This window comes from Astyanax mexicanus, chromosome 7 (assembly GCF_023375975.1).
Source record: "Astyanax mexicanus isolate ESR-SI-001 chromosome 7, AstMex3_surface, whole genome shotgun sequence".
Taxonomy (NCBI): domain Eukaryota; kingdom Metazoa; phylum Chordata; class Actinopteri; order Characiformes; family Acestrorhamphidae; genus Astyanax; species Astyanax mexicanus.
Window position 1 is genome coordinate 1,491,222 of NC_064414.1, and position 13,252 is coordinate 1,504,473.

Below are 13,252 nucleotides of genomic sequence, written 5' to 3' on the forward strand. Positions count from 1 at the left end.
AGTTTGAGTAAAGCAGGTAGTTTCACACTTTTTTTTCTGTGGACACTTTTGAGTCTTTATTTACTGATATTATTTGGTTTGAAACATCATATAAATATGTTTGAAGTACTAAAGGTAAATAATATTGGTTGTGGGAAGGAGATTTTTCACTTTTTTAGGTGTTTTTCTCTCAATGGGTTTCTTGTAGATTTAGCTTTACCGCACTGGGATGTGATCACTATTTTTATAAAGATTAAGTTCCGGGTTATCTTCTAGATCAGTACTGGTGTGTCAAAGAACATCACAGGATAATGAACACTTATAAAAGATAATGGATAAGGGATAATGGCTCAGCAGATAAATAAACACACAGTGCACGATGCTAGCTCAGTGCTGTGTGCTGCAGCAGAGCAGAGCTCATCAGACAATGTCCAGCCAGGCCTTTTTTTATTTATTCAATTTATTTTATTTATTTTTTCAGTAAGGGATCCATAGCAATGCAGAGCAGCTGTCCAAACACGGTGCAGCGAGAGCAGGCCTGCCTCCCAGTGAAAGCAGCCCCTGTTTCTCATCAGTGTGAGAATTGCTGAATAAATAAATGAATGAAAGTGTAGAAATGGAACGGAGTTGCAGGAATGCGTCTGTGGAAGAGCATAAGGGATCGGGACGGAGCTGGATAGTGCTAGCTGGTGCTGGACGGTGCCGGTGAGTTTTGGACGATGTTGGACAGAGGAAGGAAATCAGGAGCTGGATATGCAACCCCCTCTTCCTGAAGCCTCTCCAATTCTTCATAATGAGGGCCTGCAGGACTGGCTGAGCTTTGGCAGTTAGTTTCTTATTTTCACGACGATTTACATTGTAGATCCTCCACAGTCACCGGACCTGAACCCAATCCAGATGGTTTGGGGTGAGCTGGAGCACAGAGTGAAGAAGGCAAAGGAGCAACAAGTGCTAATAAACACCTCTGGGAACTCCTTCCTTCCTTCAAGACTGTTGGAGAACTTTTCATTTCAGGTGGCCACCTCTTAGATGAAGCTCATTGAGAGAATGATGCCAAGAGTGTGCAAAGCTGTAATCAGAGCAAAGGGTGGATATTTTGTATTTATTTATAGTTTTGGTGCCTTCAGTGAGAATCTATCAATCTACATTGTAAATAGACACGAAAATAAAGAAAACGCATTGAAAAAGAGAAGGGTGTCCAAACTTTTGGACTGTATTGTAATGTGTATATCTGTGTTCTGTGTGGCTGTGTGGTCCAGACATGATGGCAACCAGCAGTTTAACTTCAGCGCTAATTAGGATTTAGTCATAGTTACTGAAGCTAATGCTAATGCTAATGCTAAAGCTAAATCTACATCTAAATCTACATCTTCTGTAAGCACCAAGGAACCAGAGGCCTTCCTTCCACCAGCGTCAAGTCTAAATGAAGGCACCACAGCGCCAGGAGGCGGATCTTTATGGAGTCTTAGCTGTGAGCGTCCAATGACGAACAATAATGGAAGCTTCCCAGCTCATCCTCATGGCAGGATTACGGTCATTTAAGCTACAGCTAGCGATTTCGTCCCTCCAAGGCAGCCTCATCAGCGCTAATTGCCTCCGATTCTCAGAGGGACCTCGGCTGGTGCGGGGTCGGCAGGAAAAACGAAGCGGTTGGGAGCGTCCTTTCTGGCTACGGCCACCGCGGATTAAAGAGGATCCATAAGTCATGCCGACCAGATGGCGGAGACAGGGCCAGCAGCTGGAGCTGTGTGGGTTCTGACGCTGCTCCTTCCCAGGCCAAAGACTCTGGTTTCCGGCCAAATTCATTAAAGCCTGCACCTCGGCCGCAGAGGAGCGCAGGGCCTGAAAGTCGAACTGAATGTGTCTGTTAGAAAAAGACGCAGCTCTGCGTTACGTCTCTGTTTCTCTTTTAGCTGTTCACTTTTTTGAGGTTGGAAAAAGGAGAATTTTAGAGATAATCAGTTGCAGGAGTCTCGCATCACGCGATCATCTAAACCCTATAATCCCTGTTATACCCTGGTTTTAATCATTCTATTAAAAATGCAAAAGATAATACAATTTGGAAAATGTTGTAATTCTGTATAATAAATAAGAACAGACCCATATTTTTTCCACAAAAGACCCATATTCATATTTGTAACGTATACAAACCCATATTTGTAACCTATGCATATTTATATTTCTATGGCACATCAGTCACTTTTATAATCAGTGTCATTGCAACATGTACTGCTCTGTTTACAAATATATCCTTACATATAATACATATATATCTATGTATAGTAATTTTTTAAGCATTATATATCTATATCAATATATCTATTTACCATTTTATTGGAAAACCTATCTCAATAGCATGATTTTTTAACAAAAGGTTGAAAAAGCAAGCAGAATTGATTAAAACAGCTGCAATAAAAGCTATTTAATCCATTAACTCACATGACTGGGTATAAAAAAAAGCACATTTTAGAGAGCTAGCCTCTCTAAGAAGCAAATATTGGCTGAACTTTACTTATCGACCAAAAACTGCGTCTAAAAATTGCAAAACTACATAAAAGTAAAGAAAAAGACTTTAGATACCCTATCATCTACAGTATATTTTATAATCAAAAGGTTAATAGAATCTGGAGAAATCTGGAGTGTTATATGCTGACAACTTTTACGGGAATGAGGATTTCATTTCATTTTCCAGCAGGACTTGGCACACTGCCCACACTACCAGTCCCAAAAGTACCAATTGGTCTTTAATATTTATAATAAAATTTATAAATTTTATGAGACACTGATTTTTCAGTTTTCATTGGCTGTAATTGGCCTTAATAAACACTTAAAATAGATCACTATGTGTCTAATACTATATATATATATATATATATATATATATATATATATATATTATAAGAGTTTCACATTTTCAAATGAATTACTGAAATAAAATAGCTTGTTTTTGTCACAGCCTTGCTCTGTTCCCCTGTGTTTTCCCCGTTTCCTGGTGTGTTTCTTCAGTAGTTTTCCGTCCTGTGTGTGTAACTTGTAGCTCCGCCCCTCGTTACCTGTCTCCCCAGGTGTTCAGTGTTTTATGTTCCTATATATAGTACACTTTAGTCCATGTTTATCTGTCGGCCTTTGCACCTTCCTCTGTCGTTTGTCTTGCCACGTTTCTATAGTTTGTTCACGGTTTTCGTCACGCTCAGTTTATCTCTTGTTTATTTCTAGTTTTTCGTTTATCACGTTTATTTCCTTGTTTTGTATATATTTACGTATTTATCCTTGTATATATTTCCGAGCCCTGTTTATTCATTTTCTGTTTAGTATAGCTCTTTGTGTTTTCCCCTGTTTGTTTATGTTTATTAATGTTCTAGTTCTTTCCCTGTTTGTTTGTTTATATATTTATTTGTTTATTAATAAATTCTTACCTGCTTTTACGTCCGCCTCCCGTCTGGTCCCTCGTTACAGTTTTAGTGATACTCTAATTCTTTTTTGAGATGCAGTAGTAGTTGCTGAGGTCCTCAGTGTCTTTGTTTTTGTGTGTATAAAGCTAGAAACAATGTTAATGCACTGATAATGAGGAAAACTGTATTGCAAGGGCTAAAAGAATAAAAGCAGAGGAAGGCTTGATTTGGAAAGTTGATTTCTGCTGCTGTTAGGAACCGGAGGAGTGGATCCAGCACTGGGTCCACATTGCAGGGTTCCGGATCAGGCCTGGCACTCGTTCACTGTGCTGCAGAGCTCAGCCACTAAACACAAACACCTCAGATCTCTTTGGAGTGAAAAAGAAACTTTTTTAAACCCGGACTGGGTCAGGAGATAATGACCTCGGAGTCGGAGAGAGCGGCGGCGGTCAGATCTGATCTCTGCAGCTTGTCCAGATCACGGTGTTTAAGCAGTTTTCATTTAGACGAAGCGACAGAGCTCCAGATCTGCCTGACTCAGCAGGAGCACTCCTCTAATGTGATCAAAACTGCTGCATTATAACGGCCTTCTTTTGTTGGTGAAACAAAAAGAAACATAAAAATGTTTTATCCACCGAATAATTCATATACAGCTCTGAAAAAAAAATAAGAGAGCACTTAAAAATTATGAGTTTTTTTGATTTTATCAAATTGAAAACCTCTGGAATATAATCAAGAGGAAGATGGATGATCACAAACCATCAAACCACCAAAAGCTGAACTGCTTGAATTTTTGCACCAGGAGTAAAGCAGCATAAAGTTATCCAAAAGCAGTGTGTAAGACTGGTGGAGGAGAACATGATGCCAAGATGCATGAAAAAAAAAACTGTGTTTAAAAAACATCAGGATTATTATTCCACCAAATATTGATTTCTGAACTCTTATGAACTTGTATTCTTTGCACTATTTGAGGTCTGAAATCTTCTCATTTTCTGCAAATAAATGCTCTAAATGACAATATATATATTTTTTCTTTTAACATTTTTCGGTAACACTTTCTGTATGCATGTCATCTCTACATTAGACTCTACAGACATACTCATTACACATTATAATGCATTCATGAAGCATTATAAACACGGCTATATTTATTATTACTTATAAAAATGTATAACATTATAGTTATATTTATTATGCATTATAAATTATAATATGTGATTATAATGCATCGTAAGCTGTGCTTCTAACGTATTACACACCTGGGATAAAATATCATATTTCTGTGACTATAATAAATATAAATATATATATATATATATATATATATATATATATATATATATATATATATATATATATATATATATATATATATATATATATATATATACAATAATGTACATCTATAACTTTACTTAGAGTTTGCAACAACACTATTATATATTATATAGTATATAACTGCACTTACCAAATGCATGAAAATCTACCAAACTGAGAATTTTAGGAACAAACAAAGCAAATGTGAGAGAATCCTCAGAAAAGATCTAAGAATTTGGAGTATGCTTCTTACACTTGACTACGGGAATAATCGGATTATTGCCAAAGTCAGATTATGAACAGATTATGTTTTGTGTCAAAAACTTTGCAAAACTAAAAACCATTCAAAGCATTTCCCAACAAACCACTCAATACTCTTTCTCGGTCACATGACATCGTGGCGTTCAGTAGCTCCTCTATTTCCACACGCTGTTGTGTTTTTACATGGATCTCCATGGAAACGCTCGTCCAAAGTGACAGTAATTACGGTGTGCTGCAGTGGACAAATAGCTATTTTAATAAATATTAAACCCGAGGAGATGAAACTCAGATATGTGCGTCCGGACAGGATTAAAATTACTGGAGGAGCACGGAGTTCAAAGAAAAACAGTAGATAATAATTCAGCCTGTAATTTTTTTTAGAGTATGTCTGAGAAAAACACATACAGTACATGATCGTTCTGGACGGGAATAAAATCACAGAGGATAAAAAAAAACATAAAAGAGAAAATGACCCCAGAACCCCCTGAGAAACTAATCCCGTCCGGATAGAGCTTAAGTTCCCTCATTTCTCTTAAATCTCTTTCTGAACGATTGCAAGCAAATTCTCAGAAACCTCTCCTTTAAGATGATTTTACTGATTTAACTGGTTTGCAGTGTTTAAGGTTCACACGGTCAGCTCAGCCGAACATAATCCAGAAGTACTCACCACAGAGCGCAGATTATTCTCCTTCACCAGCTTCAGAGAGTTCTCGTAGCAGGATCTCAGCTCCTCGTTCTGGGATGGGCCCACGTTTCCCCTGGCTATGGGTCCAACAGTGTGGATCACAACTGTGAAAGAAGAAGAAAAGCATTAAGATAAATTCTTCCAAAACATTTTTATCATCCTCTGAAAGCGTGGAGCTGTGGTTAAAGCAGCAGGTCTTAAAGAGCAGAAGTCTTAAAACAAGAAAAAATATTGGAAATATAGCAAAATCTCAATCTGTATATAAATATTTTAATCGTAAATACATTTATAATGCTTTTATGGGCTCTATCATAAACCCTGCGCAAGACACGTCATATTGCTCATTGCTATCTTACACCCTTTCAAAATGATGTTTTCTATTTTCACTCCTTGTGCCCGAGCCATTAAAATAGCATCATTTAATAGAGTTTGTGAATAAATCTACACTGATGGGTGTAGTGTGGTGATCTGGAAGTGAGGTGTGTTCAGGTAAGTTTCTAGCGTGTTTCTATCTTGTCACTGAAAAATGAAATCCACATCTCCAAGTTATCAGCAGAGGGGAAGTGCTGTAAGATTTTTATGCTTCCCTCTGCTGACAACTTTTGCAGAGATAGGGATTTGGACTTGGCACACTGCCCACACTGCCAAAAGTACCAATTTCTCTTTATATAACATTCAAATTTTCTGAGACACTGATTTTTGGGTTTTCATTGAAATAAAGTAACTTTTCAATTATTTTCTAATTTTTATTTTTTATTTAATGTCTTGTGCCATTGTGTCTTCAAGACAATTTGCACGAGCCAAGAATAAAAACTTATAATAATAATGATCAATAGTAATAATATATATTATCTTTTCTGAACATCAACACAGTGCTATCTTTGACCAAACAATGAGATGTCCCAAATCATTTATTTATTTATTTTTTTTTTTTCTGACATTGGAGTTATGACGTACAGCTGGCATAAAGTTGTGCACAAAGCTGCCGGGTGCATTCCAGTTTCAATTTCATGGCTGGAGCCGTCACACACAAGAAACACCCGTCAGTTAGATACAGGCGGCCGTACACGTGCCTGTCTGAATGAAGCTCATCCTGGAACAGATCTGGAATGGACTTATTGCATTATTTAGCAAAACATTACTGGGGACGTTTGGTACTGTGGTGGGTGGGCTGGAGACGGAGGAAGCATGTGGGTAGAGCAGTGCATGCTGGGGGATGGTGGGTTGGTGTAAGACTGAGTGCTTTTCTCGTTGCATAATCCCTGTCTTTACGAATGAATCCACAGACTGTCAATAATTGATGTTTTCTCACCACATTACATATCAATTCAGCAGCGACACGGCAGGTTCTGACAGCAGTACGAGAATAAAAAAAAAAATACGTAATGCAAACAGAAAAAAAAACAAATTCACCTCTACTCCCCCCCCCCCCCCCCACCATCACCACCACCTCTCCACCACCACCCCCCACCTCCTCCTTCCCACCACTTCTGTCTCTGAAAACAAGACACATTTAAGAGAGACATAACGCCTGAACGAGTGGAAGATTGAAAAACGTGTTGTTCTGGAAAATATAAATAACGGTTATGCATATTACAGGGTGACACATCCGTTGGCGCGCCTCGCCTGGCAGCCTTAAAGCAGAACAGCCATAAATCTCACTTTATGGCCTATTAAAGATTGATAATGCCATGACTCATTAATTCGGCTTCCCTCACATCAAATAGGCATTTGTGCATTCAAATATTAAATCCTGTTAAATATGGATAATCGAAATCTGCCACCAGGAAATGACGGGCGGGGGGGGGGGACGGCTTCGTTCTGCAGAGCCAGTAACTGAGATACTGAACCATGAGCCTTATTTTAGTGATCTACAGCGATATATAGCGCATCGCTCAATTTCGAATCGCGCAGCTGGATTTAGGGTCTTTGCTATCATGAGGGCACAAGAAAAATACACCTTGCGTGACTCAAAACACAACACAAAAGGCATGAACTAATTATCTTAATTACTCATGGGTGTGGTTAATTTTGTGTGTCACTTGTCATTCCCTTTAACGTAGGAAGTAGGTGAGCTCTGACTTTGGCACGTTCGTATCTTAACAGTGCAGTGCTTTGTGCGTCTCTGCTTAAAATGTCTTAGGGACATTAATTGGGATTGTTGGGCTGAGGTCGATGGTCACAAACTTACATACACATAGTATGACCATTTACATATATATAATTTACATAATATATAAATCTTGAGGAGATCGTTTCAGTTCCTGAATCAGGTTCTCTAATTTTGCTATTTATAGGTATATATAGGTGTCATAAAAAAATATATATTGTCATTTAGAGCTTTCAGATCTTAAATAATGCAAAGAAAACAAGTTCGTTCAGAAATCAATATTTGGTGGAATAATCCTTGGTGGTTTTCTTCTCCTCCACCAGTCTTACACACTGCTTTTGGATAACTTTATGCCTTTACTCCTGGTGTAAAAATTCAAGCAGTTCAGTTTGGTGGTTTGATGGCTTGTGATCATCCATCTTCCTCTTGATTAAATTCCAGAGTTATTTTTATTTGTTTTTCAGAGCTGTATACATACATACATACATACATACATATATACATAGCATGACAATATATCTTTTATATTGTGGAGTTTAAAAAACAAAAAATCAAAAAGCAAATTAAATATTGTAATCGACACTTGGCACATGTTTCACTAAATGACCCACCATTCGTTTTTAATGTGTTTTCTAACCTTCTTATGAAGCACCCCCACAAGTCTATTTGTTTGTTCCCAGTTTCTTCATTACAGCTAAACTATTTAAACCTGTATACAGAAATGATGGAGGCCGGGTCCACAGAGCCAGACCACAACATTTATACCAGCTAATGAAAACAGGGCCGGACGATGCCTTCCGATATAATCTTTAACGCTATGGATATAACGTCAGGGGTGCTTAAAGCAGCACTTTTTTCAGGAGTGTGTGCACGCCTGGGTGTGTGTGTGAGTGTGTGTGTGTGTGTCCGCTGGAGTGGACCTTAATGAGGCCGTAAATACGTGAAATATTGCCTCTCCCCAGACCAGCCAGACTGGACCGGTCTTGCACAATGCGGCTATAATGTGCCCAGTTGCTTTCCATGAAAAATGCATGAGTCCACTGGACCGCTGGAGCAGCAACACGCCAATTAGTGCGCGGGCAGGCAGTGGACCGGGCCATCAGTGAATTCATGAAAGTGGAAGTAGCAGCCGTATCGCCCGTGTGCACGCTTTTTCTTTCAGAACCGTAATAATAAAGCACAGTGACAACACGAGCTAACGCGCTCGCTAATCAAATTTGGACGGTCGGCCCTATATCTACCGCACAGCAAAAAAATAATGCAAGTGAAACCAGTGCAAATTTAACCTAAAAAAAAAGAACAGCAAAGCATAAAAAAGCCTTTACCAATATTATTATTACACCGTAACGCGACGGCATGCCGAGGAAAAATCGCTATTGCTCCCACTGGAACAAATAAACACAAATAAACACAAATAGAAATATTTTCTATTTCCACGTGTTTTCAGGCTAAGACGTTGTCACGCTATGATTGCCTGCTCGCGCTCTATGCATTTATAATGCACGCTTATTGCAATAAACACTTCGCAGGCAAGCGTATATGTGTGTGTGTGTGTGTGTGTGTGTGTATATGTTTGCATAAATGGAAGGGTTGAAAAGAAAGAAAAAAGAAATGAAGTGACAGACAATTCCGTCTGAAAGGGTTTTTGACGTATGTTGCTCTGTGTTATTGTTGTTTTTTTGCTGTTTTTTTGTCAGACAGATCACTGGTTCATTTCTATATATTTCATGATATAAAATATGAATATGGTGGACTGTATTTAGGACAGTGTTAAAGGTTTTAATTCCTCATATTTTAATTTATTAAAAAAATTCTACTCATGGTCTCTAGTATGAATGAATGTCATGTGAGCTGTTTTGTTTTTTTGTGAAAAAAAAAACTAAAAATGCTCCAGTGATCCGTTATAACACTGCTTTAGTCCGGTGAAGGAGTGGGCAGGATGAGGAGAAACGATAGGATTTTGGCTTTTGCTCATATATTCAATATTCATACATGCAAACATTTCGCCTCTGATTGGCTAACAGCACTGCGACACCAAGAAGCAGCGAGACAAACAACAGTTAGAAACATTAAAATAAAAAATATATATTTTTCAGACTAATATCCTTGCAATATAATCATATGTTATGTTACAACATGTGTAATAATGCCCTGCTAAGTGCAGTTCAGACACTGATCGAGTCTTAGCGTCTCTTAGAGTAAAACGTCAAATTCACCGGAGATCCTATTTAAATCTATAGTTACACACACACAGAGGTGGATAGTCCAGGTCCAGAAAGTAAAGTAAAATACAAACCGAATTAGATTTTTACTTTTAAGTAGTTTAAACAGAACTGTTCTAAACTGCTTTTACACCTACCTATCTCAATTGTACTTGGCTGGTGGTGTTTTTCCTTCATAGACAAATTCTAACCATTTGTTTGTTTCTTAGCTCTGAATTACTGGGTAAAGCATACAAACACTGATGTGTTATTCGCACAAATAACACAGGAATGAACTGCCATGCTGTTCCTAGCGCTGTTAGTTATCTCCTATCTGATGACGAGACGGCGTAGCTGCCCGGCTTCAGCTCTGCGCCTGTGAGCGGTCACGAGCCGAGGTGGGCGGGGCCATGAATACTAATATACTAATTCACGAGTTGCCGCAGACCTGATTGACTCTGATCGTTTTTTTTTTTTCTGAATATTTTCTTTTACTAGCTGCTGCAGACAATGATTTTCATCATGTGCAGCATCATAAACACCTCAGAATTTAGAGAGACCAGCTGTATTTCACTTAAGAACAAAAAAAAGTGGATTTTAGCGAAAGGACAGCTTTAATAAATTCATCATGTAGTTAGATAAACGTACTGTACTGTATATGTCAGTAGCCACTGTTGCAATAAAGCGAAAGGTTCCTGCCAGTTAACCTCCCAGCCTGTATTGAGGGTCAGTGGCAGGTTGTGGGCTGTATTTTAGTACACAGACCCACTCTGCCCTGGGGATTAACTGGCTCTCATAGCCGTGGCAGATGACTTTTCCAGGCCTGGCTGTTCCCAAGCGTTTCCATTTGACTTATCTACTGTAGTCCAGAGCTCGGGGCACTGAGACACTCGTATAATTCAGCTCATAAAGACCTTCAACTGGATACAGCGGCTGCTGGACTGACCAGCACTTATAATAGAGGAGGACGAGGGTGAGAATGTGTGTGTGTGTGTGTGTGTGTGTGTGTGTTGTTTGGGTGGCTATTATTTCTAGAGAATTGAGTGTGATTGAGTGTCTTTATAGGTGTGTGTTTGTAGGGCTTGCTCCTCAGTGCAGGTGTTTGTGATATTTGCTAAACTCTATGTGAACCCTTGGCACAGCACCCATATACTGGGTGAAGTCATAATAAGGGCTCTATTTTAGTGATCTATAGTGAACAGGTCAATTTTACATACCGCAGCTTGATTTAGAGCGTATCGATGTGTCTCTTTGGTATCGTGAGGGCTCAAAAAGCATGTATTAATTATTTTAAAGCATCACACGTCTTTACGTACTTATGTAAGCACACGTAAAGCCTCTAAAAGAGATTCCAGCTCAGTTTTACTGAACGCGAACGGCTGGAGGAGCAATGGGGACTTCAGAAGAGGAAACCCATAGTACCCATAGTTACCCATAGTAAAACCAGAGAAACGAAGGTGTGAAGTTTTTAACTGAGCGCTCTCTCTCTCTCTGTCTCTCTTGCTCTCTCTCTCTGACTGAACATAACCTGGAGTCGGATTCATCCGCTCTAAAAGGAGACCGCATCACACCCACCCAGTGAGTTTACATAGAGTAAATAAGTGAACTGAACTTCAGTCAATCTTTTCTTCTAGAAAACTTTACTTAATTTCTGCATACAATATTACCTAATTACAATTACTTCATTTATACAATATTACCTAATTACAATTACTTCATTTATACAATATTACCTAATTACAATTACTTCATTTATACAATATTACCTAATTACAATTACTTCATTTATACAATATTACTCAAGTAATTTAGGATACGTAATATATTATAATTCCTGAAATTTTGAGATTTTGAGTTAACACACACATATTACATGTAAAACATTATTTTTTGTACACTATACTATACTTTAGTATACTAAAAAGAATGTATTAAATGCAATTCATGTGTTGAGACAGTGAAATATGTGTTTCAACTAAAATATAACAACTAAAATATTAAAATTTCAGGAACTATAATACATTATGTATCATAAATTATTTGAGTAATAATGTATAAATGAAGTAATTCTAATTATATAATATTTTATGCAGAAATTAAGTAAAGTTCAAGTAACATTTAAGTCTTGAAACTTAATTTTATCTGAAATTAAATTTACTTAAAAAAAGCAAATGCAGAATGTTGCTAAACTTTTTTAAAGTAAATTTTATGCTTCATTTTTTCAGTACAGAATTTGCTCGGCGCGTGTTCTGACAGCAGGTCGTCGGCAGGACTAAAAATATTGCATTGACAGGATCTGTATCTGACATTTAGTCCAACCTCTCTAAATTTGTCGAAGCCTCTTTTGTGTGGAATGAGTCTCGGAAAAGAGGGAGAGAACATTGGCGGTGTCGGATGATCACCCTGGGGGATATGTGTCCCTACACCTCGACTCCATCAGTGGGAATAATGCATACAATCAGTCTGCAGCAGGCCTGTCAAGGGCACTTTTACATAAGCGAGAGGGTCCGGCGAGGGGGATCCTGCACAGGCTCTGAATATGGATGCCGTCTGCTCTGGTTTACCTGACTGACTCCCGGCCAGCTTCCTGCGAGGAGTCGCTCTAATCATCCTGAAGGAGAGGGTGTTTTATATGCCTCCGGCGTCCCGCGGGCCGAGGCGAGGCGGCGGGGAGTTATCTCACTCCGGAGGATACGAGCCGCCGCCCGCGGGCTACGGTCACCGGCCATTAATAATACAGACCCGGCCTGACCTCAACGCTTCCAAGCAGCGCCAATTCCATGCTTTCCACCTTAAAACTTGTAGAGGAGGACGGGGACAGAGGTAGAACACTAAATACTGACAAATGTCTCACCTAAAGAGCAGAACTGACTCAGTTCATCATGGTAGGAGTGATAAACCCTGAAAAAATCGTAGTTTCGCAACTTTCTGCATTTAGTAACTTCAACTCGGTTTTACTGATGATCAGTGATGGTTTAGAGAGATATGTCTGTCATCTGCTGGTGTTGATCCACTGTGTTTTATTATTATATTAAGTGTTTTCCCGGAGGTGTGGATTTCATTTTCCAGCAGGACACTGCCAAAAGTACCAATTGGTCTTATATAATATTCTAATTTCCTGAGTTTTAGGTTTTCATTGGCTGTAAGCCATAATCATCAACAACAATAGAATAAATGAACACTTAAAATAGATCACTTTGTGTGTAATACATATACAGGGGTTGGATAATGAAACTGAAACACCTGGTTTTAGACCAGAATAATTGATTGTGGTGACGGACAGTTCTGGTGGAAACAGGAGAGTTGA

General features: G+C 38.6%; 1 protein-coding gene across 3 annotated transcripts in view; it reads right to left on the reverse strand.

The window, feature by feature from the left end:
* macrod2 (mono-ADP ribosylhydrolase 2) overlaps positions 1–13,252 on the reverse strand; it is an 836,537-nt gene that overhangs the window by 262,328 nt on the left and 560,957 nt on the right. For all 3 annotated transcript variants that reach the window (XM_022685268.2, XM_022685265.2, XM_022685267.2), the window contains exon 6: positions 5,617–5,738. In XM_022685268.2, coding sequence (XP_022540989.2) covers positions 5,617–5,738 — 122 coding nt within the window. The remainder of the gene's footprint in view (positions 1–5,616; positions 5,739–13,252) is intronic.